This window comes from Rhamphochromis sp. 'chilingali' (assembly GCF_963969265.1).
Source record: "Rhamphochromis sp. 'chilingali' genome assembly, chromosome: 8".
In the NCBI taxonomy this organism is placed as follows: Eukaryota; Metazoa; Chordata; class Actinopteri; order Cichliformes; family Cichlidae; genus Rhamphochromis; species Rhamphochromis sp. 'chilingali'.
Window position 1 is genome coordinate 17,735,543 of NC_137935.1, and position 19,876 is coordinate 17,755,418.

The 19,876-nt window shown below is 42.4% G+C and overlaps 1 protein-coding gene across 1 annotated transcript in view; it reads left to right on the forward strand.

The window, feature by feature from the left end:
- Positions 1-19,876, forward strand: part of arhgap35a (Rho GTPase activating protein 35a) — a 59,063-nt gene that overhangs the window by 26,580 nt on the left and 12,607 nt on the right. The window contains exon 2 of the mRNA XM_080888155.1: positions 12,197-16,031. Coding sequence (XP_080744281.1) covers positions 12,312-16,031 — 3,720 coding nt within the window. The 5' untranslated portion in view covers positions 12,197-12,311. The remainder of the gene's footprint in view (positions 1-12,196; positions 16,032-19,876) is intronic.

Sequence of the window (19,876 nt, forward strand, 5' to 3'; positions counted from 1 at the left end):
GAGGGTGTTTTCAATATTGGTGTGCTCACCTAGTTTGTCCATTATAGCAGCTCAAGGTCACTTTTATGTACAGCGTTGCCTGAAGTTTGTGTAACAGTCAAGCTGTTTGTGAGATGCACTGTTGCAAAGTTAATAAACAAGAACCATGACATTTCCCTTTTTTGATATAACATGTTATATATACTGTTTATATAATATCAAACCTGCATTAGTGTCAACCCCCAAAATCAGTATGAGCCGGGCCCCGATCTCTTTGGCTTTCTATTATCCGTGCATGATTTGCACTTTGGTGAGCCAGGCAGGAGGGCAGAAAAAGAGAGTGAATCTGGTGGAAAAAATGAAAGTGATAAAGACAGAGAGGGAGTGAAAGAACACTGAAAAGAGGGGGAAAAACCTCTGTAACCATCTGCCTTTGTGCCAACAGTTGGTTACTGTAGCAACCAGTAAAAAGTCATTATCTTTAATTGACATGGAGGCATGTTCAGGTGTTTTCAATTGTATCTTTTTTTTTCTTTCTGCAGTGACCCCACCTATCCCCTAGTTTTTCTGTGTGTGTGTGTGTGTGTGTGCGTTTTATAGAGAGACCATCAAGCCGTTTTCTTCTGTTCCTCAGGCTTGATGCTTCTGGGTGTTTAGGCGGTTTAAAGCTGCATACACACTGGAAGCGATTCACTCCTCGCACATCGCTTTGAAGCTGAACAACATTCCAGGCTCTGGTTGCCTAGGTGACCCACTAATGTATATATTACTAGCTCATATGCCAATCATCGGTATTCTTCCCTCTCATTGGTCATTGCTTCAGTTGCTTGCCTGGAAATTTAGAAAAGTTTATCTTTTGCCTACTTCCTGTCACCAGCAGTTATTTCTCCTGTAGTTGCTTGAAGTCGTGGAAAGTCTCTGAGTTGATTATTGAGCAGATGTCAAAAGTGACCAGAGAGCAATTTAAAGATAAAAAATGTCATGAAGATTAAAAGTGAATGGCAGTAGAGACAGGAGACGGTGGTTGGTAAGGCTGAGGACACAAGAGCATTGAAGGTGGTTGTCTGTGATTTTTATGTTGAGGCTTGTTAGGGCAGATGAGCGATGAAGTCGTCCTGTCTGTAGACCATTAGCCAACCGCAAGTTCTAAGCACTTAACAGAAGCTCCTTGTGTTAACTCCCTGCCGCAGCACAAAGTCCCTCTTTCTCTTCTGTTTGTTTAGTTGGAAACTCTTCTTGTTCCTCCCTAATATTTCTTAATACTTCATTTGTGATTTTGCGCACACCTACGCCTCACAATACATTCACTTTGAAAAAACTTTGATTCTTTTCTTTGGCTCATTTCTTTTTCTTTTATAATGTGGTACACCCAAGTTCTTGGAAGGTTGTATTTACCAATGGAAAATAATTTATCTTTTTCTTTGAAACACTCGAAATGAAAAACACAATTTAACTCTGGCGTCAATATAAGCTTTCACAAACCATTTGTACTTTTCAAATCAATTTTTCCATTTTGTACAATGAGCCGTTTCTCACCATCCCTAGCTCAGCCGATCAGTATAAGAGTACAAAAAAAAGCATCCAATTCAACAAAAAAATAATTACACAAACAAAGCCTGCGTTGGGGTGTTCTGTCTCCAACTATTGTTTGAATCTGGGTTGTGCCTTTAATTCTAGGGAGCCTGTCAAAAGCAGTTGGCGGTGCTTTGTCCAGGCGTACCTTTTTATTACTACTGTCTGCTTTATTAGCCTTCCACAGAGCAGGAGAGGACAGAAAGAATTGACTGGAGATGCGAATGAAGGTGGCAACTATTGACTAGTTTGTCTTCTCTTGCTTCTGGCAGGGTGCAATGATGCTACAAGGATGCCGCTGTCCAGGCTAGCCCATTAGCACCTAGACTCCACACATGACAACATGACAAGAACAGACCACCACATGCAATGTGGCATTCGCAGGCTTGCTGCGCCGCTTTCACAGCCACCACTTTGCTTCAGCAGCCTTCTGTAGAAATAGCTTTAAATCATCTTCCACTTCCCCCTCAGTCCCCCTTTTTTTCGTTTCTGTCATTTTCCTTTTTAATTGGTCTCAAGATTCAGCAGTGCATGAACACTTCTGTGGCAAAGAGGAGTGTGGGGGGGGGGGGGAAGTTTATTTAAACGTTCAGTGTGTAAGCAGAGAGTTGTGAGCATGTGAGTTAGAGGGCTTGTGTATATTGTTAGATGTGAACGTGCCGTATCTATGTTGGAGCATATGTTGTAGGTGTAAGTGGCTTTTTTTGTGTGCGTGAAGACCATCTGTCACCTAGTAACGGTTTGGGTGATCTCTGGCTGATGTAAGAGCTCCCTGTAGGGATCATAGAGCATAATTATATACAAAGCCTGCAGGTCACAAGTACAGATGGAAAGAGTTTAGCAGCATTGCGCTAATACTCTCTGTGATTTGAAGAGAAATTATTGTATTTCTTTAATGTCAAAGTGAAAAATGATCACATGTAAAAGCCTTGGCAGCTGCAATTTTCTGAATGGCGTGTCTTTAATGTATCAGCAGGTTATTAACGTCTCTCTCTTTGATGATATCCTGCATAGAGGCTGACTGTAAAATGTATATATTGTTTTCTTTTCAGGGTTGTGTTTAGAAAGTCAATTAAAGAACCTTTCAAGCTCCTATCACATCTCAAGGAAATCTAAATGAAAGATAGATATACTTTGTATAATTTGGCTTTAGGTTTCTGACGTCAAATCAGCCACCAGACTTGTTTGGTCTCCTCTCGCTTTCCTTTAACAGTCCAAAGCAGGAAGCAGGGAATGCAGAGGATGCACACATGTGCACTGCTTATATGCTGCACAATTGAAACTTTCCTTCGTATTAGGACAAAACAATGGAAGCTGTACCAGTAACGTCAAAAAAACAAAAAAATGTTGCAATCAAGCCTTTGCCCCTGAGTTTATTCTGGCTGTCAAAATCTTTGCAGCGGCTGATAAAGTAATAAAAATTAAGCTCTGGTGGCAGCGGCATCGCTCCGTGAGTGCACACAGCTTTCCTGTCTTGTGCGCCATCTGGAAAACACACCCAGCACATCTATTAAGCACTTACTCCAGCTAAGGACGAGCGCTCCGCTGAAAATGGGTTAATAATGACAATTAAATTGAAGGTAATGTCAGCAGTTGATCTGCCACTCACAAATCATATTATTTTATGTGAATAGCTTTCTGTGCCTAGGAGTGGAATTGCAGTTTTGAATAAGTGTGAGTCACTGAGCCGAGCTATTGAAAATCTACAAAATTGCATTATTTTGTTTTATCAAGACATTCTCTTACTACATGAAGACTTTCCACCCAGAGGCCAGAGCGCAGAGTCGGCTATGTTCTAATATTTAGGATGTAAAGGATAGAAAGTTCTGCTTGGCTCTGCCGTTCTGTCAGACGTATCAGATGCATATGACTTCTTTCCTAGTTTATGCACTTTTTTTTTTTTAAATTGAGGAACTCTATTTGGTGTGGTGTTATTTTATCACATTCATAGTTTATCATAATGCAGTGGCACATGGACGTGTTTATTAGCAAAGACAAATGCAGGCACATGATATCCACCTGTCAGTGCTGAGAGATGGAGGTCATCCCTAGTGCTAAAATGAGGCGTACACACACACACCATCAAACCAATTACACTAGTAATTAGAACTGGAAGCTCATTCAGGTGGAAGATTGCCAGCTGAGTTTAAAAACCCACCTGCTAACCGCTCTCTGCAAAATGTTGTCAGATTTAGGCATAAAACCGCCACGTACGTCCATGTTTTTGTTTACTTTCTGAAAGCCTGCCCCCGTGTCTGCGTTTAATGCTCTCCGTCCTGCCTTGTGCATTGGATATATTTGCGTATGTTCTATATTCGTGTTTGTCGGTTTTTGTTTGTGCTGTTGCATCACATTTGGCTAGGAGGACAGGGTGGCTGTATTGGATGTCTGAATGTGTGTATACAGTTGTGCTGATGCTGACAAGCCTTCTAGCAGGGGAGCAGGGATCAGATGTATGCTAATATCACCAGCAGACAGTCTGCTAGTCTGACAGAGGCCCGGCTGCAAGGTTAGGCACTGCTGCAGGAGAAAGAAAACTGAGAGACAGAGAGGGAGACATGATAAGAAATGAAGAGAGGGGGATAGAAAGAAAAGGACGAAGGTAAAATTACATAAGGGTCAAGGGCATTAAAAGAAATAAGTACGCCAGTTCATGTCAGGCTGAGGGAATTAAGAAGCAGGGAGAGCGAAGGTCCACAGATAAACTTTTGTGCCAAAGGAAAACACAGGCCATCTGTCCTTCTGACCTTGCATGCAAAGCACCAGTTGTTGCTGTTGTTGTTTTTGTTGTTGTTGTACAGCCTGTTAAACAGGGAATTTCTCGGGCAAATGTAAAAGAGCGTGTCTTAAAAAGGCAGTGCTTTCAGTTGGCTCCATCACACATCTGGACTGAAGCCAATCGATCATTTTAATTTCATATTTTCATTTATCCTGTAGATTAATCTGTTAATCAGGCAAATAGTCTCGCTGTTAACCCTGAAGTGAGCGTTACTTTTTTCCTGCTTCAATAACAGTCCGATACACAAAGATATTTTAAGTGCAATGATTTGTCCATAAACTCTTCCTTTTGTCATGCCACTTGAACCTTGCTCTTTCCTAGTTTTTAGCTCCTCCAAATCTTTAGACATAGTCTTGAAATTCAGATTGGACTGTGAATGCAGTCTTTGCTTTGGCTATTTTATTCTCAGTAGTTTTTGTTTATTGCCTCCTCCTGTTTGTCCAGGAGCATTGTCTCCTCGGGGGTCCGTCAGAGGGAATAGCTGCATTGGAGTGACTTACTAATAATGCTCAGGAGCCTTCTGAAAATATAGCTGCAATTAATGTTAAGGTGTATTGTAATTAAAATGATGGTGTTTTACAATGTATGGAGGTATTAATCATTTTTAAAGGTATTATACTCCCATTAGTGTTTCAATGCACATGTTGTGGAATGCAAATATGTACTGAGGCAGAGAGGCTGTGGGGGGTATGATATTTGCCTTTTTTTTTGTTGTTGTTTTTTGTTTATGCTGTTATATCAATGTTCCATCAGATCATGCTAATGCACAAAGTGTACCACATGTGATCCTGCAAATGGAAAGATGTGACTAGCTGAAGCTATTCCATAGAGTGACCGTAATCCGAGTCAGCGCTAACCAGCGCTTCTGAATCGGGACCTGGCTATGTGATGGTTTGGTTGCTGCGTTAATATTTCTGTTTGTCATATCAAAATATGTTTTTAACGAGTTTATAGGAATTACTTTTTTTAACTTACTATGAAATATGAGAGCTATAGGTCGATTGATTCAGCCTGTGCAAAAGTATTTTTGTAGGAATCATTTATTGCAGTTGGGTGTGCTTGTGCGGTTTGTTTGCCTGGCCACATGTGAAATATGTTAGCAGTGGTATGATTGCAGTGTTTGTCTTCTGTTGATGCATGCACACAATGGATGGAAAGAGTGAGGGTATTTGTATTTCCTGTTTGGTGTGTGATTGATGGATGTGCTGCATACGTGGAAAAGGCAAATGCCTTCTGTTTAAGTGGTTACGCTGAATGCACTGCGCCACAGAGCACTTCGTGTAAAGGGCAGTGAATGTGAAGTGCGGAGGCATTTACATATAGATGTATATACATTATTTGAGTCACTGTAAGACCCACGTCTGTGCGCTTCGCTGGTTAAGTGATGTTTAAAATGAGTTGTTTCTAACTCAGCATTCATATCAATTAATTCCTTTCCACTGCGAGCCGACCCACCCTGAACAGGAAGCAGCATCAGTGGAAGGACTGTCGACACCCACACACAGCCCCAATGCGTTGGCCACAACCCTAGTATCTTACTAATGGACAGCAAGTCTCCAGAGGAGGGGCAAAATGGGAGCAGGCGATGGAGAAGGGATTCTTGACAGATGGGAATCGGAAATCTATATGATGATGGTAATGTTCTGGGTGAGACTAGAGAAGTACAACTAGCTGCAGACCTAATTCATCCAAGGGGGGGTAAGGGGGGGGGGGCACGCTGTGGACGAAGACAAAGGAAGGGTCATTCACTCTTGAATCTTCGAGAATACAGGAGAGAGATTTTTTTTTTCCCCCCTGCTGCCTCTCTGTCATCATCATAATCCTCATCACCACACTGCACACTTCATGACTATTTCATGACCTTTGTTTCTGTCAACTCCCAGCCTTTCCTGAGTGTGTATTACTCTACAACCAGAAGGTTTTCTGGGAAACTCAGCTTCCTAGTTTGTCCTTGCTTAGCACTGTTCACACTGTACTGTGTGAGATTCTCTGAGGCATATCTGATGCTTTTGGCAGCAACTTAAGAAAAGTGATAAAGTACTCCTTCTTTTATCAGAAATATTATTTCTACTATACTTTTCTTTGACTCTATAATCTATAAAATACTTGACCTTTACTAACAGTGTTGCACTTCAACTCAACATTTATTTCTATCACAACTATTTTTCTGACTCTGACTTTAAAATTCTTTCTCCGTAGATATAGCTTTCAGTCATGGTCATCCCATTCAATCCATATGGACTCTCTCTTGTCCAACATTTCCAGTCTGTAAGGATTTCTGTGTGTATCAAAACAGGCCTGGCTGTCATCCTCCCTTGCTAACTGTTGTAACTCTGTAATGAAAGGAATGCAGCCAACTCTTGAAAGCTGGATGGCCTCACGGGCCATGCAGCTACAAAGGGACTCTCCCTTGCTGCCCTTTGTAGCACGTGTTATCAGAGGTGGGACCAAGTCATTGTTTTGCAAGTCTCAAGTAAGTCTCAAGTCTTTATCCTCAAGTCTCAAGTCAAGTCTCAAGTAATGTCAGGCAAGTCAGAGTCGAGTCTCAAGTCACTGGTGTAAAAGTCCGAGTCAAGTCACAAGTCTGAAACTTTGAATTTCAAGTCCTTTCGAGTCTTTAAAAAAAAAAAACGAAAAAATAATGTTGCAGTTATGCTAAATGTAAATATTAGACCATGTAATTTTAAAATCTGTGTTTTTCTCAACACATGACAAAATAGTGAACTTAGAAAATATACACAAATTGTGAAATTGCACCTCTTTAAAATGCAGCTCAATTAAACCTAGCTCCAAGAATAATTTTCACCGACAGTTCTGAGATAAGCTGCATGTTATTCTTGGATGCGGTTATAGGACCGGCTTTAAAATCGCATGACAAAAATATCATACACATTAAAAAAAACTGCATCACCAACGTAGCCTGGACAACATTTGCTAGTTAGATGAAGTCAGCTATCTCATCGTAGCATATTTATATGCATATTTATAATCATACGGTTCTTGGAGTGAGTGCATACACTCATGAAGTTTAGTAACTTCAGGTCACTGCAACAAGCCCAGGTACAGTTTACCGACGGATGGGTGCAGGACCTTGAAATGCACCGTGTAGAACGAAAGACCATCGTACGTATCATAAGTTTACCAGTCTCACAAATCGTCGTCATAAATACACATTCCTTAACCGTTTATTAATAGGACCTTTGAGCTCAACGGTAATTAATTAGTAGTGGAAATAATTTCTGGTAGCATCACAGAAATGTAGCAGTGACAATAATACTGTATGCTGTAATCGTACTGGACAATTGGTGATACAAAACAACTGTTTTATCCTGTGAATAAAAGTATGTGTTTTTGTCAATGTACCATAATAACAGAGGCGAAACGCAATATTGTGTCAGGACAATTCACTATTTATGCACAATAAATAAAGGAGCATAGCGCGACAATTTCTGTTCAGCGCCAGACTTGCTTGTAACCTATATCACCAATTATGTTAAGAAAAATGACGTATTAAGTACTAAAAAACACTGACCTTCGTGTAAATGCTTGGAGCAGACTAACCTGTGAGCTGGAGTGTTCTGGGACGTTATATTTGATCTTTGAATGGCTGCAATCCAGGCCATCCGTCGCGTCTTTGTTACTTCGGAAACATGGCTTGAACAATTTCTCTTCAACGACGTAATCCGATAACAACCGATCTCTTTACCCGTCGGCTTCCCGTGGCTGTCATGCGACCGGCTATTGCAGTTAATAATACAACAGCTTCTTGACATTTTTGTGTTTCTTTTTATCGCTGTATAACTGATTTTAATTGAAAGCCTGCGTGCGCTAGTACCGCTTGCCACGAGTTCCCAGAATCCTTTGCGGTTCTACCCGTGAATGACGTCACATTTTCAATCTCTATATAATATGCATGTTAAATTTTATATTTGGGGTAAAATATCAAGTCTTTTCAAGTAAACCGGTTCAAGTCCAATTCAAGTCCCAAGTCATTGGTGTAAAAGTCCAAGTCAAGTCACAAGTCTTAGAACATTTTTTCAAGTCTAAAGTCATAAAATTAATGACTCGAGTCTGACTCGAGTCCAAGTCATGTGACTCGAGTCCACACCTCTGCGTGTTATTCTGAACTTCATGCCCTGACGCCCCAGCATTACCTTAAGGCTGAACTCCAGTACCTCACAGACACATCATATCTGCCTCTACTTTGTCCTTGAGGGAGAGCGAGTGTCCTAAAGGGCTGGTTCAGTCAAGGCAAGATTGCTGTATCTTTCCTGCTTTTAAACAGTTTAAAAGGAGGGAATGAAATAATCAGGCAAATGGAGATGTGGTATTTGGGTAGACCATGCTTATAATGCTATTTGCGATTACACAGGGGGGTGAGTGATGGGATGGGTCAGACTTTGACCCTTGTATCCTCTGCGCCTCACCACGCCCTCCCTCAGGGAATTCCAATCTCCAACTCACATGACCCAGGTTGCTGACCTCTCTCTCTCCTTCCTCTTGTACCCATTCTCGTTAGTGCACATGGAGAGGATGGGGGTACAAACTTCACACCCTCCTTTGCCTCCCTACAGTGCCTTGCCCTCCTTTCCATCTCCTGTCATTCTGCCTACTGTCACGTTTCAGGGTCGAAGGCAGATACAACGCAGGCCTTAAACCAGCCCAGGGCCTCGAGATGGTGGTATGCGGCTGGACATGCGCAGCAGACACCAGGCCTCGGGGTGAACTAGGAAACTGTCTGCCTGACTATTCTGCACCTGGACTGCTGCACTGAGACTAGCTAAGCACAAGCAGTGGTGTCTTTATGGGAAAGAGGAAATGTATTCCCCTAATGACTAGATCTATTGTGTGAAATGCTGCACTTAGGCTGCCAGCAGACGTGCTGTAGAAACAAGCTGAATTGTGCAGTTGCAGTTTAATATAAATTCTGTTTCTGTCAGTGACTTTGGTGCAGCCGTCACTCAGCGAGACATTTCATTTTTCTCTATTATTCACTGTGTTGGAAACTATTGCATCCTCACAACAGACCAGCAAAAATAACATCAACACTTTTTTTTGTTGCTACTTTTTTCTTTTTAAGCCTATCTCCTTGTCATACACACACACGCGTGCATGCACACACATTAACTTGCACTCTGCTCTAGTGAATATGTGGGCTGACTGTCACAAAATCTATATGAACTTGGAGGTCCATGTACACCTTGCACACACGGGAACATAATTAGAAAAAGATAGGTAGGGTCAGCAGAGCAGATGCTAGCAGGGCATCTGTAAGAGTGCTGAGCCTGGCCAGCCGCCAAGTCCATATAGAATTTTGGAGTGCTTGACTGCACTTAATCCAGACCCTCACTGCTGGTCGCAAACATGACCTATTTCACACATGAAGTGATCATCACCAGGATCTTGATTACATAGGATACATTCTGGGTCATCTTTATGTGCACGCATGTGCAAGCTCAGATGAAACATTCATGCTAATGTGGTTCTTCACTAGGGTTTCCTTACTTATCTGTAAAGGTAATACCCCCTCTCAGCTCATGCAGTAGACAGCTACTTCAAGCATGTCACAACATTTTACGCTACAGAGATAAGTTTTACAAGCTAGCAATGCAAAAATAGAGCCCGCAGACCTACCAGAAATCCCTTTTGGTTTACTCTGGGGGAATAAAAAGAAATGCAGTATATGCAATTTATAATAAGTGACATTGCTGTACAGACTAGCAGTAGCTGTAAAATTAAAGGTTACCACCTATGAGGGATCCACTAATAATATGGCAGCTACAAATATGTATTGTAGTATGTATTGTATTTATTGATGGTCCTGAGTACCATGCAGCTTTTTAATTTCATGTCTGTGAAGGATGTCTGTATACAGCACAGCAAAGGATCATGTAGACACTGTATATTAAGAAATGATTATTATTATTATTATGCTGAATAGATGTTCAATTAAGTCAGTGGACCATGTCCAGGGGCAGCAGGTCTCTTTTCTTTCTGGTGAATGCAGTTGAGGGATCTGCTGAGGTCATCTGTGTAATGCGAACATAATTAGGTCAGTGAACAGGTTTGTTATTAACCCACAGATACCTCGATAAATACCACAGTGCAGTCCTTCCCATCCAGTTAAAGTGGTGTGTGTACATTCATATACTATCAAGCAAGTAGACACACACATGCCCAGCGAGAGAAGGAGATGAATTAATCACAATTCCTAGGTCATATTCGTATTTGATCCTATCGACCATCAAGTCAGGCTGTACACAGTGTACAATGCATGTTGTTATTATAGGGATTTGGTCCACCTCTGTGAGCTTTGATGCATTTTTCATGCATGTTTCCTCTATAAATATCAAAACACGAGGTATTCTATTTGATATGGATTCCTTTTCCTGCTGGTGCTGGGTTATACACCTGGTTAAGCACAGGGGCACTCTTGTCTCTGTAATTTTAATCCACAGCCTGAGTGGAATTTACTTTTAGCAAAACACTAGGCTTCAGCTGGGAACTTTGATTAGTGGCACTCCCTTTCAAATGAAACTCAGAAATGCAGTATATAAAAGATGTAGTAGTCATTACATAGCAGGTTGGGTGTAGCTTTTTTTAAAGTCTACACTATTTTCTAACACACACAAGTTTCTTACCATTTTTTCTTGTCATTGTTCGTATCTCTGGTGAATCAGAGTTGGACAATGAGGTTCATTTTAGGGAATCCGCAGATCTGTGTTGCCTGACAAACTCGATTCAAAAATAATGAAGGCTTTGGCTGCTTTTGTGTTCTCTGTCAAAAGAGCTGTTCGTGATTAATAGTGGTTTTAATGTCTGTTTTTACTACATAAATGACTCAGTTATGACATGGAGGGGGTGGTCTCCATCATTTTGAAATGCAGTGCATGCTATCTGTCTGAGAGCTTAACAAGATTTTCATTCCATACAAATTGTGTTGTAACACCCTTTCATGCCTCATCCTTTCCCTTTTCTTAACTTATTTTTAGACCTAATCTACCAGTCGAATAAATAATACTGAGATGAGCAACTAAGCATCTCTATATGGTCTTATGTGTTTTTGCCTTTTTCTTACTTGCAATGCAGCCATTTCTTGCTTCTGATTTAGGTAAATATGCATGACATTAATGATGGTACAGGAGCCAACTCTTATCTGTTTGGTTATAAACATAGGAAAACATGTTTTTGATGGAAACAAGTCAGCCAACAGGCAATGCAGCCTTTTAAAATGCAGATGGCTTTCCCTAGTTGGCCAATTAGTAACTTTAGCTCTGGAACACTTATCTTCTTTCATCTTCCTGTGTGTGTCTTTCATTTAGGGTGCCGAGAGCTTGGTGTGCCTTTTTCTACAAGAGTGTCGTGCTACTTGTGTGCATATGTTTGCGTGCACAGTCGTTTGTCTGTTTGCTGCAGTAGTGAAAGAGCTACATTACTTTCCTCCAATGTTGCTGCGAGTGAGGCGAACCAACCAGACTGTTAGAAGCCAGATAATAAGCCAAAACACACATTGCGTTGCAATGAACATGAGAATGAAATGTGGAAGGCACCACTGTTAGCACTGCAGTTCTGGCAGCATTAAAATTAAATGAGTTAAACTGGGAAAAAATTGCCTTTAACTGAGTTACAGCTGGGTTAAGTAATATGCAGCATTCCAACAGCTTTACCACTGACCTCAATCTTTTCAGGAAATATTCAGTGGAGGAATAGGATCAGAGATTAACAATTGTTAACAGAACACAGGCACATAGTAGGAATTTAGATGCGAGGCACAGTAGCTAAAGGTTATCATTAGAATAGTGGAATTTTTTTTTTGTATATCTCTAGATTAAATCTCACTTTTGTCTCTCTCTTTCTATCATGCAGGACCAAGCCTCAGACCAGTGAGCTTCTCTTGCATGGAAACCCTGCTTCCTTGGCAGCCTGCTCCTCTCTCTAGAGCTCACGGCCAGCATGGCAGGATGAGCCTCTGCCAGCAACGATGATGGCCAAAAAGCAAGATCCGCGGCCACCCACCTACAACCTGGTTGTGCTTGGGCTGTCCGGCACAGAGAAGGAGAAAGGGCAATGCGGTGTGGGCAAGTCCTGCCTGTGTAACCGCTTTGTCCGGCCAAGTGCAGATGACTTCTACCTAGATCACACCTCTGTTCTCAGTACCAGTGACTTTGGAGGGCGTGTAGTGAACAATGACCACTTCCTATACTGGGGAGAGGCTGTAAGGACAATGGAGGAGGGGTCAGAATGCCGTATAAATGTGGTGGAGCAGACTGAGTTCATTGATGATCAGACGTTTCAGCCACACCGAAGCACGGCACTGCAGCCTTACATCAAGAGGGCAGCTTCCACCAAGCTGGCTTCAGCTGAAAAGCTGATGTACTTTTGCACAGATCAGCTGGGGCTGGAGCAAGACTTTGAGCAGAAACAGATGCCGGAAGGCAAGCTTATGGTGGATGGCTTCTTACTCTCTGTAGATGTTAGCAGGGGTATGAACCGTAGCTTTGAGGATCAGATGAAGTTTGTTACCAACCTATATAACCAGCTAGCAAAAACAAAAAAGCCTGTGGTTCTGGTCCTTACCAAATGTGATGAAGGTGTTGAGCGGTATATTAAAGACTCACACACTTTTGCCCTAACTAAGAAGAATCTACAGGTGGTAGAAACCTCAGCACGTTCCAATGTCAATGTTGACCTAGCCTTTTTTACACTGATTCAATTAATAGACAAGAGTAGGGGAAAGCCCAAGATTATCCCCTACTTTGAGGCACTGAAACAGCAGAGTCAACAGATTGCCTCAGCCAAAGACCGCTATGAGTGGCTGGTCAACCGAATTGTAAAGAACTACAATGAGACCTGGCCTGTTGTCAGTCGGCGCATGCAGACTGCCCCCGAGTACAAGGACTATGTTTTTCTTGAGGGCACTGCTAAAGCCAAGAAGCTCTTCCAGCAGCATGTGCATAGACTTAAACAAGAACACATAGAGAAACTTAGGAAGCTCTATCTAAGTACTCTGCCACAGGCACTGTCTACACTCTTACCACAGTTGGATGAGATAGACCACTTGAGCTGGTCTGGAGTTCAGAAAGTCCTGGAGACTAAAAGAGATTTCTGTCAGTGGTTTGTTGTGCTAGATGATACACCTTGGGAGACCACAACACACATTGATAACATGGAAGATGATCGCATCCCACAAGACCTACTGGAGACACCAGCAGCGGAAGCCATTTATGAGTCCCATCTGGAGCAGCTAAGGAATGAGCGGAAACGGGCTGAAATGAGATGGGAGTTCAAGGAGAAGTTAAGTGTCTCTCCTTTTATCACACCAGGGAAGCCATGGGAGGAGGCCAGAAGCTTCATCATGAATGAAGAGTTCTACCAGTGGCTGGATGAAGCTGAATATCTGGATATCTACAATAAACACCAGAAAGAAATCATCGACCGGGCCAAAGAAGACTTTCAAGAATTGCTCCTTGAATATTCTGAGCTCTTTTATGAGTTAGAGTTGGATGCAAAACCGAGTACAGAGAAAATGGGAGCCATTCGAGAAGTGCTGGGGGAGGAGCAAAGATTTAAGGCCCTTCAGAAGCTGCAGGCAGAAAGGGATGCTCTTGTACTGAAACATATCCACTTTATCTATCACCCCACAAAGGAATCCTGTCCCAACAATCCGCACTGTGTGGATACTAAGATAGAGCAGATACTGGCCTCCAGATTCCCAACTCGGTACCCTTCATCAGACTGTGCGAGACTGGAAGGGGGGAGAGCTGAACGGATAAATCTTGTCATTCTAGGAAAAGATGGGCTAGCCAGAGAGATGGCCAATGAGATAAGAGCCTTGTGCACCAGTGACGACCGGTACGTGTTAGATGGAAAACTGTATGAGCTGACCCTCCGTCCCATAGAGGGCAATGTACGTCTCCCAGTTAATTCCTTCTACACACCAACCTTTACACCGCATGGCTGCCTATGTTTGTACAATTCAAAGGAATCTCTCTCCTATGTTGTTGAGAGTATAGAGAAGCTTAGAGAGTCGACTATTAGCAGAAGGGAAAGGGAAAACAGCTTATCTCAACTGCCACTGTCCCTCCTTCTGGTCACCAAGAGGGGGGTGGGGTCCATAGGGGATATTGGAGGGGAGACAGCTCAAACTCTCATACAACAAGGGCAGCAGGTAGCTGCAAAGCTACAGAGTTCTTACCTAGACCCTGCCTCTCCAGGCATGGGTTATGGCCGCAATGTCAGCGAGAAGCAGATCACTCAGATGTTGAAAGGACTCTTAGAAATACGTAGAAACATAGGGAGCAGCTCCCCTCCACTACCTCCTCCATCCTCCAGAGACTCTCAGTCCCAGTCAATGCTCGAGGCAGACCTGAGGATAGTCATGTGCCTGATGTGCGGAGACACCTACGACCTAGACCAACTCCTTGCTCCCTTCCTTTTGCCCCAGCATTGTCGTCCTTCCTCGAGCCTCGGTGGTGGCACCTCTGTTCTGCTGGATCTTAGTATAGGAGGTCAGAAGCAGAATATCGAGCTGTCATTGCTCTCTTTCCATTCCTCATTAGCCCTTCGCAAGGCTGGGCTCGTCCATGGCTACATTGCTGTTTACTCTACTCGCCGCAAGGCCTCTTTGGAGACATTATGTGCTTTTCTGTGTGAGGTACAAGACATCATCCCAATCCAGTTATTAGCAGTAGGGGAGAGCCAGATGGAGCTGTCAGATTCAGACTCTGCTAAGGAACAAGTTATTCAGGGGGAAGAATTGGCTCATGAAATAGAGGCAAGATTTAACACGGTAATATGTGGACATGGTGGCGTAGTAGGTGGTCTTCATAAGATAGATCTCTTCCAGCCTTTCTTAAAAGAGGCGATGGAGAAGCGCACCATTGTTGAGGCCACACACATGTATGACAATGTAGCAGAGGCATGCACCAATGAGAGCGTCAGCCCTCGTGGTGGCTCTCCCAGCCCGGTTACACTTTTGGACTCAGAAGATGATATTGATCCATCACCTCCTTACCCTACCCTGAGGGAGGATACTCTCAGCTCCCAACTGGGAAGCTTCAAGCTGTCAGAAATGGATTCAGATGATCCCTTCTCTTTCATTTCCGAGCTTAGCACTTTTGAGAGCAAGGTGAACAACAAAGTTCCTCCACAAGTGAAGCCCAAGCCAGTCCTTAAGGTTAATCTTGGCCCTTACATGGACCAACAGGGAGGCACCAACCGCCGCTCTTTGCCCCAAGCTGTCACCTGGGCCCGAGGTAGTGATGGTGGCTATGACCCCTCAGACTATGCTGAGCCAATGGATGCTGTGAGCAAACCTAGACACACAGAAGAGGAAAATATTTACTCTGTCCCACATGACAGCACACAGGGCAAGATTATCACCATCCGCAATGCCAACAAGGGTCATTCAAATGGGAGTGCTGGGGGGAATGGGTCAGACAGTGAAGCTGATAGCAGTTCACTGGAGCGCAGAAGAAAATTGTCTGCGATTGGCATAAAGCCTAAGCTTTACAGAGACAGATCCAAACGGCTTGGGAAGTTCAGCAATTTTAGGACGAGCTTTTCTATCGGCAGCGATGATGAGATGGGGAGTTCATTCAAGGCGAGCCAGGATGACGAAGGACTTAAGAAAGACAACTCCACTGAGGATAGTGAGGATCCTAAAAAGAGAAATATTCTCAAAAGCCTGCGCAGAACTAAGGTTAGTGTTCATGCAACTATCTGCTTAAGTTCAATATGAGTGCCATTTTGGTTTAAAAAATTCTGTAAATTAACTCATAAATTCAGAGCACTTTCTTTTTCTTAGTTTAGCAGTTTCCAACACAACAGTTACCAAGCTTTATTGCCAAATGTTCAGTATTTATTATTGAACCAATCGCCTACTCAAGTGCATTTTAAACTGTAAAATTTTCTTAATAACCTCCTCACGTCCTTTAATTGTTTTGGCAGATTAAAGTGTCTAATGCTAAAGTAAGGTAAAATTATTTTTTAAGCAAAAGAAGAAAACATTTGTAATGGTTAATTTTAAATATTCAAAACATGCCAGGTTTACTTTTTAATATATTTGCCTCACATATAATTATAATGTATAGAAAATCTGTATGAAAAATACCTCAAAGAGACAAGTGTGTTTACATATAGTTTATATAAATTCATCTGTATACATGTAGAAAATAGAGGCATAAAATGTCCATAATCTCTCCAATATGATTAGTTCTTGTTTGAGATTGAACAGCTGTTTGCTGTTGCGATTAAATGTGTTTCTAACTAAACTCAAGGAATTTCTAATGAGTTGAGAAAGATCTGTCTTCTCTGAAGCTTAGCCCACTGATAACATGACATATACTGTAGGGGGTTTGTATAAAAGGATGTCTGCAATATTTTTTCACTGACCGCTCTGTGGGATCCCTCTAAACTACCCAGATCATCAGAGATAATGGAGGCAAACTCTGGTCAGTAAACCTCTATACCAGAAAGCAGAAACTCTTAATGAATAGGGACAGAGCCGTGGTATAGACTGTGCTATTTCATCTGTCTGTGTCCATCTCTATCTGGTATCTTCAGGTTTCCCTAGAGGAATAATGTTAGACATTGATCTTTTGCAAGGTTCTTAAACGTCTTTCTATACTGGCACTTAAAACAGATTAAAACAGATACTAAATCACTGCAGACTTTTAGAAAACTAGGTGCGAACATCCCTGCTAATAGCACTAACAAGCAAAAAAACAGAATAAGAATATAAGGAAAGTAATCTTTGTTTCAAATTAAAACCTTCCTTTTTAGATTGATCTACGGTATGTGAAGTCTGTATGTAACAGCAGAGTCACTATATGTAGTGTAATGTTTTTGTTGCTTTTACTGTCGTACTGCAGTGAAGTTTTGACTAAGACTGGACTGATTATCTTTATTTGCTTCCTTCCGTTACTTTTCTCATATTCTCAGTTTGGTCTCCTGTTCTTGCTGATTCATACTGCTTCTCACATTCCTGTCACTTTTTTCCTCTCCCCCCATTATATTCTTGTCTTTTGGACACACGTATCTCCTACTTTACTTGATTTCTGTCTCCCCATTTCTTTTCCTTCCTGTGCTTGTCTCTCACCCACATGCAGTGACCTTACAGTGTTCGGCTTATCAGCCTGGTATGCTGTTCATTCACACACATGGTGCGGTATAGAAGTGCCAACTGAACAGCAGTTACATCTGTGTATGTTGTGCTTCTGTGTCTGTGATAATTACCATGGCTGTCAGCAGAGAGGAACAGGAGGGGGATGATTAATGTTTTCACACACTCAGATGTGATGTCCAAGTACCTGAATAGAAGCTGTCCTCCCGGATAATTCAACTGCTAAGATCGCATTCTGTAGCACTTGTTGCCATTCATCCCACTGGGGGGAAAAAAGTGAGAACCTTTAAAACACAAGGTAGCAGGATTTGTGAGCAGACTAGTTCAAGTAGTACACTCAGTGGCACTTTATTATGTACTTGCTAGTATTGAGTTAGATCCTTTTGCCTTCAGAACGGTCTTAATTCTTTGTGGCATGGATTCACCAGGGTGCTGCAAAAGTTCCTCAGAGCTTTGGGGCTATATTAACATGACAGCATCACACAGTCGCTGCACAGTTGTCACCTGCACATCAATAATGTGAATCTCCTGTTCCACCAAATCCCAAAAGTGCTTTATTGGATCAAGATCAGGTGACTGTGGAGGCTGTTTGAGTACAGCGGGCTCACTCTTATGTTCAAGAAGTCAGTTTAAGATGCCGTGAGCTTTGTGGCATGCTGTTATTCTGCTGGAAGCAGCCATCAGAAGATGGGTACGCTGTGGTCGCATGGTCAGCAACAGTATTCAGGTAAACTGTGGCCTTTAAAGAGCCCCAAAGTGTGCCAAGAAAATGTCCTCCACAATGTTATTCCATCACCAGAAACCTGAACAAGGCAGGATGGATGCATGCTTTCATGTTCATCCCAAATTCTAAACGTTGATGCTGACAGCAGCCATGCCACATTCAGAGTCACTTAAATTTTCACTTAAAACTTCTGCAGATCATATTAACGATGTATACATGCCTAAATGCATTAAATTCCCACGTGATTGGCTTGCATTAAAAAGCAGTTTTGCATGTACCCAACAAGGTGGCCGGTGACTGTATGTTAGCAAGTACACAAGATGTAATAGCTGTGATTTTTACACAACCATACGGTTTGACCTTCTCTATGCAAAGGGGCAGAGCAAAAGTGGATCCATAAAAACCCTGTGATTTAAATTTCCAGTCATACCGCCCAGTACTACATGACACATTTTAAACCCACACATTTCCAAAGGAAAAAAAAAAAGCCAACAGAAGGTAGGCCAGTGTCAGCATCATTAGTTATATCAGTGCCCATGATTTGTGCCCTACGGCATGTCTTGGGATCTGGATATCCACATTACAAGCCATTATGGCTTAATTGTGGTTGTAACAAAGTGATCAAGTTCCATCACCTATTTTCTAAGCAGCTGTCTGAAAGATAAGTGTCCATTTTCAGTCTGCTGCAGCCTGAAATCCCTTCAGGAAGGCATTTTATTGAGTTATTTGGTCATTTCAGGGAGATGTATTGTGGCAGTGCCTCTCCATTGGCAAACAACCAGCCATTCCTGTTGTTGGCTGGTTGGGGTTAACTCAGCCTGTTTTTCAGTTGTCTTTTACGTGACCGTTTGGCGTTATGCAGTGTAAACATTTTCTTGGAGAGAGCCTTAGGGCGCTGTCTACCAATCTGAATCATGACGTCTAGGAACAAATAATGGAAGCTACACTCTTAGCCCATTTTAAAGCCCTCTTTACCTCAGGCGCTGACCAACTGTGTTTGTCCTGATCACCCTCCCTCAGCGATAGGCCGGAAACGTTTCCTCTCTCTTTCGTCTGCACCTTTTTTTTTTTCTCCCCCTAACTTACTCAGCCAGAAAGAAAAGTGTGTGAAATTCCTCAGTCACCCAGTTTGTCTACTGACTTCATGCAGGAAAAAAAAGGCAGGGAGACAGTCAAACAAAAGGCTCAGAAACAGCCATGGAAAGAAAATGGAGATGAGAGGAATAAGAGTTATGATAAAACTTTTGAGTGGCTTTGTGTTTCAGTGTCCTACAGTGTGTGTAAATGCTCACTGTGGTGTCTGCGTGTTATTGTTGAGGATCTGTTGTGTTTTGATTTTGTGGTAGAGGTCTGTTTTGTCTCCTCAGCGCTGGCAGCATATCCTGTCTCAGTCAGCAACTGAAAGGAGTGGCCAGAAGGCAAAACTGCAGGGAGAGAAGACAGTAAGAGAGGAGAGTGGATGCAGGAGGAGGGGGTGGGCGTATAGAGACAGTCTGCTAAACTGAGATAGGGCACAGATATACAACACGCTCAGTGTGACAGGACACAAATAAATTATGAGCTGCAACATGGAGCTCGAAACCAAACTGGCAGCGAGTTATAACAACAATAGTTCTCTGCTGTTCCTAAAATTCAATTGAAGCTTTACGTTAGTGTTTTGTGAACGCATGAATACAGGGTTCAAATCTACCCCTGGTCC